The sequence below is a fragment of the Megalobrama amblycephala genome, linkage group LG8, assembly GCF_018812025.1.
Source record: "Megalobrama amblycephala isolate DHTTF-2021 linkage group LG8, ASM1881202v1, whole genome shotgun sequence".
In the NCBI taxonomy this organism is placed as follows: Eukaryota; Metazoa; Chordata; class Actinopteri; order Cypriniformes; family Xenocyprididae; genus Megalobrama; species Megalobrama amblycephala.
The window spans coordinates 9,706,000-9,725,394 of NC_063051.1; the positions used below are offsets into that span (position 1 = coordinate 9,706,000).

General features: G+C 39.6%; 3 protein-coding genes across 3 annotated transcripts; all 3 read left to right on the forward strand.

Annotated features, from left to right (window-relative positions):
- The first annotated feature begins 6,273 nt into the window (after positions 1 to 6,273).
- LOC125273251 (odorant receptor 131-2-like) lies at positions 6,274 to 9,589 on the forward strand. The gene has a single exon (XM_048198459.1). It carries the CDS (start codon positions 6,298 to 6,300, stop codon positions 7,219 to 7,221), a length of 924 nt encoding a protein of 307 aa, XP_048054416.1. The 5' UTR covers positions 6,274 to 6,297; the 3' UTR covers positions 7,222 to 9,589.
- Positions 9,590 to 10,703: 1,114 nt separating this feature from the next.
- On the forward strand, positions 10,704 to 12,697 carry LOC125273252 (odorant receptor 131-2-like). The gene is made up of 2 exons (XM_048198460.1): positions 10,704 to 10,933; positions 11,098 to 12,697. Exon 2 carries the CDS (start codon positions 11,100 to 11,102, stop codon positions 12,018 to 12,020), a length of 921 nt encoding a protein of 306 aa, XP_048054417.1. The 5' UTR covers positions 10,704 to 10,933; positions 11,098 to 11,099; the 3' UTR covers positions 12,021 to 12,697.
- A 4,183-nt stretch (positions 12,698 to 16,880) lies between these two features.
- On the forward strand, positions 16,881 to 18,606 carry LOC125273253 (odorant receptor 131-2-like). The gene is made up of 2 exons (XM_048198462.1): positions 16,881 to 16,909; positions 17,074 to 18,606. The coding sequence occupies exon 2, from the start codon at positions 17,076 to 17,078 to the stop codon at positions 17,997 to 17,999; it is 924 nt and encodes a 307-aa protein (XP_048054419.1). The 5' UTR covers positions 16,881 to 16,909; positions 17,074 to 17,075; the 3' UTR covers positions 18,000 to 18,606.
- The last annotated feature ends 789 nt before the right edge of the window (positions 18,607 to 19,395 follow it).

Here is a 19,395-nt window from a genome sequence, read left to right on the forward strand (position 1 = left end):
CATGGGCGAGGCTAGCCCTTTTTTAGGGGTGCTTCAGCACCCCTAAAAAGGAGCTCAGCACCCCTAAAACTTGGAGTAAGAAATGTCATTCTAAAAAATTTTGTTCGTCTTTTAAAAGGTTAAATAATGTCCAAAACATACTCCGTAGTTTGTGGTTTAAAATGTATGTGTTAAGGATGAAAATGAAAACATCCCCCTTAGCAAATGGTGTCATCCTCTTCTCTTCTTCTACTTCTCCTCTGTACCTGCACCGCTCAGCACGACCGTAAGCCAGCGCGAAACACACGCAGAGTGAGAACCCGTTATGTAGTGTTGTGAATCAACTAAGTTGCTCCAAAGCTGTGTCTCACACTTCTTTCCTTTTACCTAGAGTTGTTCCGATTCTGAAACCATATCGGTGAGTAGCCTACTGGAGTCAGTATAAAAAAATATCCCCCCTGGGTGATGCTACTCCTCAAACCACCAACAGAGCATATAAAATACCAAAAATATAAATCTTTTTTAAAACATCGCCAAGTAAAACGCTGCGTTTATATAGAACTGTCTCTTTACGACCACAACAAACGGGACACTTTTCAGACGCGCGTTCCGACTTCGCCTCAGCGCCAGGCGCCAGTCAAACGAGCACGTAAAAGGTGCAGGTGACGACGAGGGAGCTTCAGTTGAACAACAGTGAACTGCGGTCAGATGAGATATTGTCAGGCTATGTCGGTAAAACTCAGAAAAATTAACACGACTGTCCAATCAGCCGTTATACTGTGCTCGTGGCGCGCACTCAAGAATTGCTGCGCAAATGCGCCAGCGCATGCTGCATAATTACTTTATTATAGCTTAAATAAAGCGCAAAAGAAACTGCGAGCAATGACCGTCGTTGTTCTGTTGTAAGTTAAGTCATGAAATTACCAAACATGCGATTAAAGCTGCCTCAAAACTGTGCGTGCATGCATGTATTTGTTGACATGGTTTTAAAGCTATTGTTATCCAATTTGTTGGCCTTAAAACGTCTTAAAATGCACATATGTACACCAGGGAAATCTAAATTTCCACGGGGGAGCATGCCCCCGAACCCCCCTAGCATACTACATTTTCTGGCCTCGGTAATTAAAACCCGGCGTGCGGCCCGGCTTATTCTATCTAATGAAATCTGAGGTAAACGTGCATTTCTCCAAATGTGCGCACTTTGGGACTAAAAGTTTGTGTGTAGCCTATGCACTGTGATCAAAAATAAATGGGACCAAACACGATTGAATTTGTGTCTCGTTATTCAATTAATAACTAGGCTAAAAAAAAAAAAGAAAAAAAAATCTGGATTTTGGAGTTAGTTGAATCAATGTTAAAATGATTTTTCAATAGACATATTTTTGGGTTTTGTGTGAAAAGAGGGTGGGTGGTGGCAGTGGGGCTCATTGGGTGCTCAGCACCCCTAAAGCTCTGTGCCCGGTTGCAACAAACTTCTTAACTTTCACCCTTACCTAAGTGTTTACACTAAGCGTTTCACGGTATTTTCTGACAACATACGGCAATGATCGCAGCGGTTGCTATAGTTACTACCTCTAACAGTAAACAGAACATAACGAACCACAAAGCCAAATCCTCACTAAAACCACATTTGTATTAATATATTTGTGCTATGGAGTTATCCGCCGGGTTTGGTGCTCAATGTCATGTTCTAGTGTCGCGGTGAGACGAAGGATTGACTGGCGGTCAAACCGATATTCTCTCAATAACTGTATATCATTCATCGTCTCCAAAGGATTATTGCGATCATTAAAAACACGCCTTGGTATTTCCTCCTCTTCAATTAACACTAAATCAGCCATCGTATTTTGAGTGTCAGTTGATTTAAGGGAGCTGTTTTGGTCCCTTAAATTTATTAAGGTGAAATGGTCGCTAAGGACTTTGTAGCAACGCTTAAGGAAACACTTAGATAATTAAGGGGAAAAACTTAATAACAGCCTTAAGTTCCTTAAGAAAACCCTTAGGGTTTTTTTCTTGCAACCCAAGTTTCACTAAGGGTACCCTTAACCTTATATTTAAGGGATTTCTTAGCTTAAGGAGTTCCATGCAGCCGGGCACTGACCCTAGAATTGCCCCTGTTCGAAACGTTTTGAAATTTCAATTGTTCACCACTGGGGGCGATCTCTGTGAACCCATGAATCATGCGAATTCACTGAGATCGCAACCCAGCGACGGAACATTGAACAAGTGTCTGTCTATTACCTGAGAATTAAGTGTCTAAAAGTGTCTATTACCTGATCCCTGAGCCTTGAAAATTGATAAATAATACATATTATACGGACACTAAGGGTGCTTTCACATTAGCACTTTTGGTGCGCACCCGGGTTCGATTAACGTCAGAGTTCGGTACGTTTGGATGATGTGAACACTGTCTTCTGAACTCGGGTGCGCACCCGCGAACCGTACCCGAGTCCGCTTAAAAAGTGCTATTAATGCCGTATTATTTGATAAAAATGTGTGTTTGTGTGTGTTTCACTCACTTTCCCGACGAGCGTGACTGACGTGCTGCAAACAGAGAGCTCAGGGTAGCTTTTCTCATTTCTGCTCGCCTTCAGCATTCTACATTCGCGGCAGATAGACGCAAGACTCAAGAGCCGTTATGAACAAAACCAACGGTTCAAAAACAAAAATATAAAAGTGAGGAGAGCAACGTTATGCATTTTGCCGCCTTCTCCTGCGCCATCGTTACTAAGCAACGTAGTAAACAGCTGCTGATTTGATGACGCAAACGAACCGCGGGTCGGACCCAAATAATATAATGCGAACACAGTCCAGTGTAGTGATGTGTCGTTCTTGAACGATTCGTTCATTTTGAACGAATCTTTAATGTGACTCGGGGAAGAACGAGTCGTCTCGGGGGGTGATTCGTTCAGTCGCGCATGTGCAATATTCTACAGGTTCTGGGCTGCGTTCCAGTTCGGTTTTTAAATGCCCTTCCCTCGCTAACTTCCCTCGGTCTCGTTGACTCGGATGTACGTCATTGCTTACGTTGCACAAGTGCCCACTTCTGGCGGAACCTTTGCAATGGGCTGAACTGGAACGTCCTAAGCCCTTGATCACTTGGAATCTGCAATGGAGCTGATTTATTATTTATTTTTCCCCTTACAAATTTGTTTAATTCAGCATTCTATATGCATATATGTGTGTTTTAAATGTTTAAAAAATAATTAATATATCATAGAATTGTTTGTGGTAGGGTAAATTAAACGCGATATGCGGTGACGTCATAATTGTGTTGCATTGTGGGTTATGGAGCTGCCTGAAGTGTACATGTGAAGTAGACTCGCTCCCTCGGTTAAAATCGAGGGAGCGAGGGTCTGTCCATGTAAACTTCCCTCGTCCACTTCACGAAGTGGAACGCACTTCAAAATGGCGGCAGGGATTCCACCGAGGGGAAGTGTGTAGGGAAGTTCGCGAGTGCGTGTCTAAAACTGGAGTGGAACGCAGCCCTGTACTGCTAGAAGTAGTTCACCTGATGATTCAATTGATTAGTTCATTTCATGAGTCTTTCGGGTTTTGAGTCGTTCCTTAATCACGTGACATACCCATACGCTACCAATGCATTCTGAGCCGGAAAGAGAATTGATTAGTTCTTTTTATGGGTCTTTCGGGTTTTGAGTCGTTCCTTAATCACGTGACAGACCCATACACTAAGCCAATGCATTCTGAGCCGGAAAGAGAATTGATTAGTTCTTTTTATGAGTCTTTCGGGTTTTTGAGTCGTTCCTTAATCACGTGACATACCCATACACTATGCTGTGTGACCCAAGCACATTATATTTATTAGTAAATAACGTTAACTCTCCAGTTTTGTTTGAGTTTGTGTTACAACTGTTAAAGCTGAAGTTATCATAACCTTGATGTTTTAAACTAACATTAATAATTCAAATTCAAAATGTTATTTGCTTTTAATTTATGTCATTATGTCCTTTTTGAGCAATCTTCTTATACATATATTAGACCAATATGTCAAGTCTGCCTAGGAAAAGCAATTATTATAACAGCAAACTCAAAATTGGAGTAAAAATGAACAAACTAGGCTATAAATACTTTGTATTGTAGGCTTGGATTATTATATTATTATATAGCCTAGTGTTTATTTACAGATAGACAGTCAAAAAGATAAATTAATCAATATTTTATTTATAACAGAGCTTTATTTATTTATAATAACACACCACAGATCCTCAAGAAACAGTAACAAAAACAGTGACAGAAATGTCAGAAATAGCGTATGGGTCTGTTACGTGATTAAGGAACGACTCAAAACCCGAAAGACTCATGAGGAGAACTAATCAATTCTCTTTCCGGCTCAGAATGCATTGGCTTAGTGTATGGGTCTGTCACGTGTTTAAGGAAGGACTCAAAAACCCGAAAGACTCATGAAATGAACCTTATCAATTCTCTTTGCGGCTCGGACTGCATTGGTTTAGCATGGGACTGCCTGTCACGTCATTAAGGAATGACTTAAACCCGAAGACTTGTCAGACAAGAGGTGAGGTGAGCTTAATCAGCTTGTCATAAACTGAAGACCCAGGTAATGAATTAATCATTTCTGAATCTTATAGCATTGTAGTTTTGTATTGTTTGTAGTGGGATCAACGTTTGCATAAGTAGTAGATGTGTTGGGGAAGTAACACGTAACATTTTAATTACATTTTGCTAAAATGAACGAAATGAACGAAATGACTCGAAAAAAGATTCGTTCATTTTGTTGAACGAGACTCAAAAGTCCGAGTCAGTAAAATGATCCGAACTTCCCATCACTAGTCCAGTGGGGGCAGGGGGAGGAGGGAGCAATCGAACTCAGGTTCGGTCCAGGCAATCTAACCAAATATTTAATGGTATTAGATGATTAGTTAATTCCATTTTATAGATTATACTTTCAATAAAACATTTGCAATGGATTTGTAAAGTTTTTATGCATGTTTGGCATGATTTTTTGTTGTTATTTACACTGTTTTGACCAGCTTGGGTCACCAGTGTGTGGTGTTTCAAACGCTTCAAAACAGTAGTTGCAGCCCAAATGACACACTATACACTATGCACTTATACACTATGTACTTATGCACTATGTACTCATCCATGTAGTGTGTGAATTGTATAAAGTTATTTTGTCATTTAACATATGAGTCTGACAGCCCCTACCCCTCCGCTACGTAATTAAAGCTGCAACCATTGAGTGCATGAAGTGTCCAACATTCCACACTTAGTTTTTTCCATTAATTTAGTGCATCATCCGGGTATTTAAAGTGTACTTTTTCTTTTTGGAATTTTCAGTGTGAATGCACTACTCGCACTATTTATACTTAAAAACGTCAGAGAATAGTGCAAAAGTACATGGATTGGGACGCACCTCATTTTGCGAAGCAATTGGTTCAATTGACCCTTTCAAAAACCTGCCCCCGCTTTAGTTACTGTTGCTTTGTCCGACAAGCCATGGCGCTGTCATGCCACACGCAGTGAAAAATACATCGCGGAGCAAAGAGGACACTGACAATACATCAACAGACAAGACAGAGCAGGGTATTTATGATATTAAACAAAGTCCCAGCTTTCAAATTCTGTAATTTGTTAAGAAATTCGAACAATAAAAAACATTTTTTTTTGCTCTTTAATGTGTCGTGACAGATTGCTATACCGCCTCAGCTCAAGCGGCTCATGAACCAATCATCTCTTCCTACTAGTTCATTTATAGCATCAAATAAACATGAATGAACATGAGAAGGAATGTTGTTTCAAATGCAGAAAGACATAAATACACACCATTTTTTAAGTTCAAGTCCACAGAGGTTATCTAACTCCTGCCTGCTTTGTCGGACAAAATGGCGTATTCGGCATTATGATTGGTTAGATTGCTTGTCAATCAAACTCCTGGCGAAAGGTCAATTGATTCGAAGCTTTGAAAAGCTTCGTCTCTCCCATCACTATGTCAGACAGGTTTTCTAATGCTTACTCTGCTATTCTGCAATGATGTCATAATTGCAAATATTAGATGATGCTTGTGGGTAACAGGCTTAATATTCATGACTCCTCCCTTTCTACAAACCATAAATAACATTACTCTACTGATAAAAACTCATGTGAGCTTCATACTTCCCCCAGTTCTTCAGCTCAAAGTAAGTAGATTTAGTTAGATATAATTTTAATTACATATTGTTTATGATATAAGCTCCTGGCAAATGTTAACCTCAGTTATCAATAGAGATTTTTATCATCTGTTTGGACTAGATACAATACATGCCCTTTTTAATCACTGTCCTGTTTTCTTTCCCAGAAATGAACTCGACTGTCAGGATTGTGGATAGTTATGAAGAAGCTCTTGCCAAAAACATTGTAATTGTTTGTCTTGGTTTTATCATTAATTTAATCAACGGAATGTTAGTAGTGACTTTTTTTTCTAATACAATGCTTTCAAGAGACTCCAGATACATTTTATACATTCACCTGGTAATCAATGACATGCTCATGATATGTGTAACAGTGATTTTATATGTGTTGTCCTATGCTTTACCACTTGTTAATGTTTCGTGGTGTTGCATATTGGTGGTTCTTAGTTCAACCACCTTTATGATCACTCCTTTGAATCTGGCTGGTATGGCCATAGAACGGTTCATTGCGATCTGTAAACCACTGCATCACTCTCAGATTTGCACTCCACAAAGGACCTACATTTTTATATGTTTGCTATGGGTTTTAGGAGCTATACACTGTCTAGCAGATATCATTATTTTACTTTTAACACAGCCCATATCTTTCTTCAGATCATTTGTACCTTGCTACCTAATATATGTGTTCCCTTCTAAAGCCCACCAGGAACATGCCACTGCTTCACAAGTCATCTATATGTCTTTGGTGTGGATAGTTCTCATTTATACTTATTGCAGAGTCCTGTTCACTGCCAGAAAGGTAGTTTCAAAGGGTTCAGCTAATAAGGCTCGGCGTACTATACTGTTGCATGGTGTCCAGTTACTTCTTTGTATGCTTTCCTATATCGCCCCATTTACGTACATAATTATTACTCCCGTTTTTCCTCAACACAGAGCTAATATCGGTTTCTGTATTTATCTGCTCACAATTATTATGCCTAGATTACTGAGTCCTTTGATATATGGGGTCAGAGACCAGAAGTTTATGAAACAAATGAAGGAATACTTTACATGTAAAGTTATTAATGTAAAGATTGTGCCATCAAAATTATGATATTTATTTAGCTACAATTTATTTAAAAACAAAATGTATATTTATTTGCATTTCTGTTTAATTATGACATTTGTTTTATTTGAGATTTGAGAATCTTTACAGTGGACTAAAAATGTTTAGACACTTAAATGTGAAAATGTATGAAAGTGATTGAATAGGATATCAAAAATCTCAAACATGTGGCATACAAACAAATGATGAATTGACTTTGCTCAGAACTAACGACTTTGCTCAATGTCTTTTAGTCTAGTGGATATATGAAATCAGTTCTCCTGAAGTTCACAGAGTAGTTAATCACTTTAACTAGGGAAAATATCCATTAAGAAATCACAACTTTTGTCTTTATTTTGAACAGTATCTATTATTTTATCTAAACTAGTTTTAAAATGAATTTTTAATACAAAATTTTCTTTTTATTTATTATTTATTTATTTTTTGGTTCTCTGTTGTTTTTGCATGTGTTCATAATTTATTTGTATGACAGCCTGGCCTGACATGTTTCACTGTGTTATCACTAATAAAACAGCTGACTCCAAGCAAAACTGCACAATATGCTTGCAAAATCTTTAACAAAAGTTTTAATAATATTTGAATAAAGGTCTCACGAGTGGATATATAAGCAAGTGCATGAAGACAAAGAGTCCAAGCAAAATAGTCTTTAATTTAAAAGTCCAATGAATACATATGGAGATTCACAGGAAAACACATCCCCACAACTTAGACGACACCGAACAATGAATTCAGGAAACAAAGATCTTAAATAAGGAGGACTAACAAGATATTTAACAGAACAGGTAAACGAAATCCTAACCCTAACCCCAATCAAACACACTGGGAAACTAGGTCAAATGACAGAACACACAGGCGAACAGCAACAAAACCAAATCACAATGAAACATAGCCAAATGTTCCCAGAAAGCGAGTCCTTGTGCCTTAAAGAGTCTGAGTAGGGAGGGAAGAAGCTCTGGTGGACGACGTGAAGCTGGAGATAGGTATAGACTAATAAAAACAGTCAATATAGTCCATGGGGGAGTGGAGGGTTGGAGGAGCCAGGGTGAGTCAGGAGCAGGAGTAGCCAGGCAGGGAACCAGGCCATAGCCAGCACAATAATCTAAGGTGGAGTCACAGAAGGGGGGAGCCATGGAGGCCTGGGAGGTGGGTCCAGGGATGCAATCTCCTGCGATGGAGCTGGTCGTGGTCGAGACCCAGAAGGAGCCGAGGAGACACAAAGCCAGGGTGACACCACAGGCCTGGAGAGCCGAGGTGGAGCTGATGGCTCTTGGGACCAAGGCAGAGGTGGGGACCCGGAACACTGTGGTGGAGCCAGAGTGACTGAGGACAACGGTGGAACTGGAGGGAAGGCGGAGCCTATTGAAGCCGAAGGGATGGAGGGCAGAGGTGCATCCAGAAGCCAGGAATCCTGTGGTGAAAACAGGGTGATGCCTGACCAAGGCGGAGCCGGAGGGACGAGGGAGCCCGGTGGAGCAGTAGGTCAGTGGGATGAGGGGCAACAGTGGAAACGAGGGAGCATGGAGCCAAGGCAGAACTGACAGGTCGGAGGGCCAAGGTGTAGTCCGGGGCTCGGTGGTTGAAGACCAAGACGGGATCCTTACACTTGTGGAGGAGGTGGGAGAGGGAGCCTGGGAGGGATCACAGGGAGCGCAAGCGACATGGGGCTGGGCAGAACCAGCGGAAAAACAGTAGAATCAGGGCTGAGTGGAATCAGTGGGGAAGGGAGATTCAGGGGTATATCCTCCTTGAAATCAACCTGATAATTAGCAGAGACCTGTGCCCGGTTGCATGAAACTCCTTAAGTGAGGGTTTCCCTGAGGGAGAAAAAATCCCTGAGGTAAGGGATTTCACTAAGAGCGTTGCAACAAACTTCTTAACTTTCACCCTTACCTAAGTGTTTACACTAAGCGTTTCACGGTATTTTCTGACAACATACGGCAATGATCGCAGCGGTTGCTATAGTTACTACCTCTAACAGTAAACAGAACATAACGAACCACAAAGCCAAATCCTCGCTAAAACCACATTTGTATTAATATATTTGTGCTATGGAGTTATCCGCCGGGTTTGGTGCTCAATGTCATGTTCTAGTGTCGCGGTGAGACGAAGGATTGACTGGCGGTCAAACCGATATTCTCTTAATAACTGTATATCATTCATCGTCTCCAAAGGATTATTGCGATCATTAAAAACACGCCTTGGTATTTCCACCTCTTCAATTAACACTAAATCAGCCATCGTATTTTGAGTGTCAGTTGATTTAAGGGAGCTGTTTTGGTCCCTTAAATTTATTAAGGTGAAATGGTCGCTAAGGACTTTGTAGCAACGCTTAAGGAAACACTTAGATAATTAAGGGGAAAAACTTAATAACAGCCTTAAGTTCCTTAAGAAAACCCTTAGGGTTTTTTTCTTGCAACCCAAGTTTCACTAAGGGTACCCTTAACCTTATATTTAAGGGATTTCTTAGCTTAAGGAGTTTCATGCAACTGGGCACAGGCAATACTCATCCCCAGTGGCAGTGGTGTGGGCGAGGCTTCCCTCCATGCCCTCAAATTCCACCAAAACACCCTCGGGTGGGGGGTGTCATTGCCGGCTCGCACACCTGGTCAGACAAGTCCATGGGCTCAGGCTCCAGGGCGGGATGCAACTCAGCTTGGTGTTCTGGCTCATTATCTGTGGCAGGCTCTGGCTCTGTGTCTATGGTGGGCACAGGCATCTGTTCCATCCAGTGGGGTGATGGCTGACTGGGCACTGGGTCTGGAGTGTGGCTGGTGTCCTCTGCCGGACGGATGGTGAATGTTGAATTGTTGTTCACCAGCACCGACTACACAAATGCAGTGAAGTTGTAATGAAGAGGGAGGCATGTCCTGGAGTCGAGATGTAAAACAAGCAGAGTGAGCGGTCAAGATAGTATGTTTGGCATCCCAATTCTGAAAACATCCCTGGAGTGAGACTCCAGGGAGTGGCATAGCATATATAGCAAAGCAGGTTAACAGCAGGAAAGTCCATGGGGGAAAGGAAAACAAAAGAAAAGAAAAAAGTACCGTAAAACTTACTTCTGTTGTAGTTCAGTGTTCTGTCATGAGTAGATATTGTTTATAAGCAAGTGCACAAAGATGAAGAGTTCAATCAAAATAGTCTTTAATCCAAAAGTCAAACTAATACATAGGAGAATCACAGAGAAACACATCCACATGACTTAGACGACATCAAACAATGAATTCAGGAAACACAGGGTTTAAATAACAAGGAGAACTAATAAGATAATTGACAGAACTGGTGAACGGAAACCCTCTACTGCACACATGTTGATGGCACATGAAAAAAAAATATTCCACATAATTTTTTGGTTCATTTGGGAACATTTTTTCGATTAAAAAAAAAATTTCCCCCCACTCTCCCCCAACCCCAAAATATTTTTTACACTTAAAGATGAGTTTATACCTGTATGATATTACGCTGTAGCCATACGGCAATTCATTCAGCATGCAACTGTCACAGTGCATTATGGGTATTCTCTAGCCGTTGAGTGTAGCCTACATGATGCCATGAATGCAATATTAGATGACCCTTGTGGGTAACAGGCTTAATATTCATGATCTCTGCCTTTTCCACAAACCATAAATAACATTACTCTACTGATTAAAACTCATGTGAGCTTCATACTTCCCGCAGTCCAGAACCAGTTCTTCAGCTCACTGTAAGTCTAGGTAAATTTAGCTATGTGTAATTTGAAATACATATTGTTTATGATATAAGCTCCTGGCAAATGTTAACCTCAGTTATCAATATTGATTTTTATCATCTTCTTGGACTAGATACGATATGTGCCCTTTTTAACCACTGTCCTGTTTTCTCTCCCAGAAATGAACTCAACAGTCTGGATTGTGGATAGTTATGAAGAAGCTCTTGCCAAAAACATTGTGATTGTTTGTCTTGGTTTTATCATTAATTTCATCAACGGAATGTTAGTAGTGACTTTTTTTTCTAATCTAATGTTTTCAAGAGACTCCAGATACATTTTATACATTCACCTGGTAATCAATGACATGCTCATGATATTTGTATCAGTGACTTTATATGTGTTGTCCTACGCTTCACCACTTGTTAATGTTTCGTGGTGTTGCATATTGGTGATTCTTGGTAAAGTCACTTTTAATATTACACCGTTGAATCTGGCTGGTATGGCCATAGAACGGTTCATTGCGATCTGTAAACCACTGCATCACTTTCAGATTTGCACTCCACAACGAACCCACATCTTTGTATGTTTGCTATGGGTTTTAGGAGCTATGCCTTCTCTAGTAGACATCATTATTTTATTTTTAACCCAGCCCATATCTTTCTTCAGATCATTTGTACCTTGCTACCCAATATATGTGTTCCCTTCTAAAGCCCACCAGGACAACACCACTGCTTCACAAGTCATCTATATGTCTTTGGTGTGGATAATTCTCATTTATACTTATTGCAGAGTCCTGTTCACTGCCAGAAAGGCAGTTTCAAAGGGTTCAGCTAATAAGGCTCAGAGTACTATACTGTTGCATGGTGTCCAGTTACTTCTTTGTATGCTTTCCTTTATCACCCCTTTTATGTACTTAATTATTACTCCTTTTTTTCCTCAACACAGAACTAAGATCACTTTCTGTATTTATCTGTTCACAAATATTATGCCTAGATTACTGAGTCCTTTGATTTATGGGGTCAGAGACCAGAAGTTTATGAAACAAATGAAGGAATACTTTACATGTAAAGTTATTATTGTAAAGATTGTACCATCAAAATGATGATTTTTATATAGCTAAGTTTTATTTAAAAACAAGATTTATATTTATTTGCATTTCTGTTTAATTATGGCATTTGTTTTATTTGAGATTTGATCATCTTTTCAGTGGCCTAAAAATGTTTAGACACTTAAACCTGAAAGTGTATGAAAGTGATTGAATAAGATATCAAAAATATCAAACATGTTGCATACAAACAAATGATGAATTGATTTTGCTCAGAACTAATGACTTTGCTCATTGTCTTTTAATCAACTGGTGTTTTGGTGATTGTATGAAATCAGTTCTCCTGAAGTTCACACAGTAGTTAATCACTTTAACTTGGGAAATTATCCATTAAGAAATCACAACTAGGCCTATACGTTTTGTCTTTATTTTGAACAGTATCTATTGTTTTATAAAATAAATGTCTTCATAGCTGTCAGGGTTCTGTGTTTATGTTTTCTGTGTCACATGTTCTTTATTCTCAGTTTTCCCGCCACTAGTTTGTTTCCTTACTTACCCTGATTTGAGTTCAATTTAGGAAAAATTGTTCATTATTTTGTTGGTTAAATATTTTATTTTTTTGGTTCTCTTGTTTTTGTATGTGTTCATAATTTCTTTGTATGACAGCCTGGCCAAAAATGATGTCTGCACAATTTAACATGCTTCATTGTGTTATCACTAATAAAACAATTGACTCCGAGCACAAATAGGCAATATGCTTGCAAAATCTTTAACAAGTTTTAATAATATTTGAATAAAGGTCTCACGAGTGGATGAATAAGCAAGTGCATGAGAATGAAGAGTTCAAGCAAAATAGTCTTTAATTTGAAAGTCCAATACATAGGAGAATCATGGGAAACTGCAATCCACATAACTTAGACAACACCAAACAATGAATTCAGGAAACAAAGCGCTTAATTAAGGAGAACTAACAAGATAATTAACAGAACAGGTGAACAGAATCCTAATCCTAACCCTAATCAAACACACTGGGAAACTAGGTCAAATGACAGAACATGCAGGCAAACGGCAAAAAAAAACAAATCACAATAAAACATAGTCAAAACAGAACATACACGTTACAGTAACTCCCCCTCCCAGAAAGCGTGCCCTTGTGCCTTAAAGAGTCTGAGGAGGGAGGGAGGAAGCTCTGATGGAGGACGTGAAGCTGGACATAGGTATAATGTGGAGACCCAGAAGGAGCCGAAGAGACACAGAGCCAGGGTGACACCACAGGCCTGGAGAACCAAGGTGGAGCTGACAACTCTTGGGACTGAGGCAGAGCGACTGAGGACAACGGTGGAACTGGAGGGAAGGCGGAGCCTGTGGGAGCCGAAGGGATGGAGGGCAGAGGTGCAGCCAGAAGCCAGGAATCCTGGGGTGGAAACAGGGTGATGCCTGACCAAGGCGGAGCCGGAGGGTCGAGGGAGCCCGGTAGAGCCAGTGGGATGACCGGTAGAGTCAGTGGGATGAGGCAATACTCATCCCCAGTGGCAGGGGTGTGGCTGGGGCTTCCCTCCATGCCCTCAAATTCCACCAAAACTCCCTCGGGTGGGGGGTGTCATTGCTGGCCCGCACACCTGGTAGGACAAGTCCATGGGCTCAGGCTCCGGGGCGGGATACAGCTCAGCTTGGTGTTCTGGCTCGTTGTCTGCGGCAGGCTCTGGCTCCGTGTCTATGGTGGGCACAGGCATCCGTTCCATCCGGTGGGGTGATGGCCCACTGGGAACTGGGTTTGGAGTGTGGCTGCCCACTGAGCAAATTACGTCCAGAAGACGTCTTTTTCAGGTCTTGTCTCAGGTTGAAAAGACGTCCACTGAGGGGCCAGAATGAAAGTTTTTATGACGTCTTTTTTGGACGTCTTCTGAACATCCGATATAGACGAACACGCACAATCACCAAAGGAGAAAAATCACAATTTTTAAGCCACCATCGTGGAGATGAGTGTTTGCTTTAGTTGGGCTCTTGACCCTTGCCTTATTAATATTAGAATTTGTTTGGGCTGTTAACTCAGTCATAACAGCCAGACAAGCAAAAAGAAATGATCAGGTGTTGGTTATGTTTTCACATAATCATTATTTGACCTGAGTCACTGAACTCATCTAGAGCCCAATCTCTGAGTTAGATTTACATTATTGATTACAGCAGAACTGTGATTCTATAGCGGAAGATCAGCTTTATCAATGCGATTCACATGATTTCAGAAAAGGTGTGTTGAACAAAAAAAAAGCTTCTAATTTAGGCACACACAGACATCAAGAATCATCCTGTGAATCTCAACAGTGGTGACCATCAAAAAGCATGTTGCAGTGCATTCTGGGAGCAACCAATCAAAACTCATCCATGGCTCCCATCATGCATTGCTGCATGAATAAATTATGAGCTTAATTGTTTTAGTAATTTCCTTTATTCTCATATTTTATTTTGTTCTGTTTATGCGACTTTTTAGTAGCTTGTTTTCTAATGTTCAGAGTTGATCTGTTGATCAGAATATGTTACTTGTCACCGTCGTTGAGATTCACAGGCTGATTCTTGATGTCTGTGTGTGCCTAAGAGAATATTTTTTTATCATGTGAAATCCTTTATATTATATTGATAAAGCTGATTTTGTGCTGTAGAATCACAGCGCTGCTATAATAAATAATGTAAATCTAACTCAGAGATTGGGCTCTAAATGAGTTCATTCAGGTTAATTAATGGTTATGTGAAAACATAACCTACACCTGATCATTTCTCTTTACTTGTCTGGCTGTTCTGACTCAGTTAAAACAGCCCAAACAAACTCTAATATTAACAAGGCAAGGGTCAAGAGCCCAACTAAAGCAAACACTCATCTCCACGATGGTGGCTTAAAAATTGTGATTTTTCTCCTTTGGTGATTCTGTGTGTTCGTCTATATCGGATGTCCAGAAGACGTCAAAAAAAGACGTCATAAAAACTTTCATTCTGGCCCCTCAGTGGACGTCTTTTCAACCTGAGACAAGACCTCAAAAAGACGTCTTCTGGACCTAATTTGCTCAGTGGGTGGTGTCCTCTGCCGGAAGGATGGTGAACGCCAAATTGTTGTTCACCAGCACCCACTCCACAAATGCGGTGAAGTTGTAATGAGGAGGGAGGCATGCCCTGGAGTCACGTTGTAAAACACGCAGAGTGAGCGGTCAGGATAGTATGTTTGGCATGCCAATTCCAAGAAATCCATGGGGGAAAGGAAAACAAAAGGAAAGAAAAAATAAATACCGTAAAACTTTCTTACTTCTGTTGTGGTTCAGTGTTCTGTCATGAGTAGATACTGTATATAAGCAAGTGCACAAAGACGAAGAGTTCAATCAAAATAGTCTTTAATCCAAAAGTCCAACAAATACATAGGAGAATCACAGAGAAACACATCCACATAACTTAGACGACATCAAACAATGAATTCAGGAAACACAAGGCTTAAATAACAAGGAGCACTAATAAGATAATTAACAGAACTGGTGAAAGGAATAGTTAATTAATCACACTGGGAAACTAGTGATGTGTTCGAAATCACCCCCTGTACCCTCATTCCCTACATTACCCCACTAACATAGTCCACTTGAAGGAGTGAATGAAAACAAGTCCGTGAAATTGGACACTGACTGCGCCGGAAGGGCTGCCGCTTTTACATAGTTTGTGCTTGCCGTTTAATAATCATTTAAAACTTAAACTGGCAAGTCATGGAACTCTGTCATTGAAACTATGTATAAACCTTAATTAAACAATTTAATAATCACTTAAAGACTCAGTGTTATATTTTAAATCCACTGTTTGGAAGTTAGTCGGGCCGAGTCCAACAAATGTCTAACCAATCAGCATCAGGGCGGCGTATGACGGTCGAGGAGAGAGAACGAGCAAGAGGGAGATTTGAAAATAAGAAAAAACAGCCACTAGAGAATGAGGTGTTTAGCGTCATTGGTAGTGCATTCGCCTCGCATGCCAGCAGCGATCGGGCAGCGATTCGAGACTGACTCGGAGCAGGGTGGTTAGAATTGGAGTATGAGTTTTGGAGGTGGAGCAATGAAGAGAGGGGTGTGTTTGTTTGGGTTGATTTCAAATATCAACAATGTCCAACAGCATAGTTCAAATACCACATACTGTACCTTTAAAGATGAATACCTGTATGATATTACACTGTAGCCAGTGGAACAGCAGTTTGGAAAATGGATGGATGAATGATTCAGCTGCGGGCGCCATCTTCTGTTGAGATGCAGAAATTCATTCAGCATGCGACTGTCACAGTGCATTATGGGTATTTTCTAGCCGTTGAGTGTAGCCTACATCAGTTGTACACTCGTTATTGCGGTGCATTGTGGGATTGAATGAGTGCAATCGATATCGTTCACTATGGTTTCGGACACCCCTACAAATGACCATCCCCTCAAATAGTGCCCTTTTTAAGGGTATAGGAGGCGATATCAGACACAGCCTAGGCTAAATGACAGGACATGCAGGAAAACAGGAACAAAACCAAATCACAACGAAACATAGCCAAACAGAATATACACGTTACAAAAATATGAAGATGTCAATTTTCCTATAGCCTGGACATTACTTTTGGCCACTATTTTACACAAATTTTTTGCTGCATAGGGTGAAAAAAATCATGTCACTGCTTTTTCATGAGATCAGTCTGCATAAACAAAGCATGTACATTTAGCACAGAGAAATGTGCTAAAACAATTTGCTTGTCAGACAGGTTTTCAAATGCTTACTCAGTTATTCTGCAATGATGCCATGAATGCAATATTAGATGACCCTAGTGGGTAACAGTCTTAATATTCATGATCTCTGCCCTTTCCACAAACCATAAATAACATTACTCTACTGATTAAAACTCATGCGAGCTTCATACTTCCCACAGTCCAGAACCAGTTCTTCAGCTCACGGTAAGTCTAGGTAGATTTAGCTATGTGTAATTTGAAATACATATTGTTTATGATGTAAGCTCCTGGCAAATGTTAACCTCAGTTATCAATAGTGATTTTTATCATCTGCTTTGACTAGATACAATACGTGCCCTTTTTAACCACTGTCCTGTTTTCTCTCCCAGAAATGAACTCAACAGTCTGGATTGTGGATAGCTATGAAGAAGCTCTTGCCAAAAACATTGTGATTGTTTGTCTTGGTTTCATCATTAATTTCATCAACGGAATGTTAGTAGTGACTTTTTTTTCTAATACAATGTTTTCAAGAGACTCCAGATACATTTTATACATTCACCTGGTAATCAATGACATGCTCATGATATTTGTATCAGTGTCTATATATGTGTTGACCTATGCTTCACCACTTGTTAATTTTTCAATGTGTTGTATATTGGTGGTTGTTGGTTCAATCACCTTTATGATCACTCCTTTGAATCTGGCTGGTATGGCCATAGAACGGTTCTTTGCGATCTGTAAACCACTGCATCACTCTCAGATTTGCACTCCACAAAGGACCTACATCTTTATATGTTTGCTATGGATTTTAGGAGCTATGCCTTCTCTAGTAGATATCATTATTTTACTTTTAACCCAGCCCATATCTTTCTTCAGATCATTTGTACCTTGCTACCTAATATATGTGTTCCCATCCAAAGCCCACCAGGAACACACCACTGCTTCACAAGTCATCTATATGTCTTTGGTGTGGATAATTCTCATTTATACTTATTGCAGAGTCCTGTTCACTGCCAGAAAGGCAGTTTCAAAGGGTTCAGCTAATAAGGCTCAGAGTACTATACTGTTGCACGGTGTCCAGTTACTTCTTTGTATGCTTTCCTATGTCACCCCTTTTATGTACTTAATTATTACAAATTTTTTCCCTCAACACAGAACTAAGGTCACTTTCTGTGTTTTTCTGCTCACAAATATTATGCCTAGATTACTGAGTCCTTTGATTTATGGGGTCAGAGACCAGAAGTTTATGAAACAAATGAAGAAATACTTTACCTGTAAAGTTATTATTGTAAAGATTGTGCCATCAAAATTATGATATTTATTTAGCTACATTTTAATTAAAAAACAAAACGTATATTTATTTACATTTCTGTTTAATTATGACATTTGTTTTATTTGAGATTTGATCATCTTTTCAGTGGCCTAAAATGTTTAGACACTTAAATGTGAAAGTGTATGAAAGTGATTGAATAAGATATCAAAAATGTCAAACATGTTGCATACAAACAAATGATGAATTGATTTTGCTCAGAACTAATGACTTTGCTCATTGTCTTTTAATCAGCTGGTGTTTTGGTGATTGTATGAAATCAGTTCTCTTGAAGTTCACACAGTAGTTAATCACTTTAACTTGGGAAATTATCCATTAAGAAATCACAACTAGGCCTACACGTTTTGTCTTTATTTTGAACAATATCTATTGTTTTATAAATGAAAATGTCTTCATAGCTAAACTACAGTTTTAAAATGAAAAATTGGGGGAAATTGTTCATTATTTTGTTGGTTAAATATTTTTTTTATTTTTTTGGTTCTCTGTTGTTTTTGCATGTGTTCATAATTTCTTTGTATGACAGCCTGGCCAAAAATGATACCTACACAATTTGACATGTTTCATTGTGTTATCACAAATAAAACAGTTGACTCAAGCACAAATACGCAATATGCTTGCAAAATCTTTAACAAAAGTTAATAATATTTGAAAAAAGGTATCATGAGTGGATGTATAAGCAAGTGCATGAAGATGAAGGGTTCAAGCAAAATAGTCTTTAATCCAAAAGTCCAACAAATACATAGGAGAATCATGGGGAAACACATTAACATAACTTAGACGACTCCAAACAATGAACTCAAGAAACACAGGGTTTAAATAACAAGGAGAACTAATAAGATAATTAACAGAACCAGTGAACGGAATCATTAATCATACACACTGAGAAGACATGTTCCTGGATCAACATATTTTGTTGGTCCTGGAACAACATTCCTGTCTCAAAATGTAGTCTTAACCCTATACCTATCCCTAAACCTAATCCTATAACTTATCCCTAAAATCAGAGGGGAAAGATAGGTGAATAACATTGATGTAGAAGCACCTAAAGCTGGTTGCAAGCCTAAACTTGTCCCTCAAATCTGACTGGTTGATTGGAATGTTGTTCCAGGATCAACAAAGATGTTGATCCAGGAACATGTCATACTTGGTGAAATCACATTCACCATTCGGAATCGCCCCCTGTACCCTCATTCCCTACATTACCCCACTAACATAGTCCACTTGAAGGAATTAATGAAAACAAGTGAGTGAAATTGGACACTGAGTGCACCAGAAGGGCTGCTGCTTTTACATAATTTGTGCTTGCAGTTTAATAATCATTTAAAACTTAACAAACTGGCAACTGCAGTAGTAAGATGAAAATATTTATTTTGAACTCTCT

Coding starts and splice junctions, on each gene's coding strand:
- LOC125273252 (XM_048198460.1), top strand. CDS start 11,100: ATGAACTCAACAGTCTGGATTGTGGATAGTTATGAAGAAGCTCTTGCC.
- LOC125273251 (XM_048198459.1), top strand. CDS start 6,298: ATGAACTCGACTGTCAGGATTGTGGATAGTTATGAAGAAGCTCTTGCC.
- LOC125273253 (XM_048198462.1), top strand. CDS start 17,076: ATGAACTCAACAGTCTGGATTGTGGATAGCTATGAAGAAGCTCTTGCC.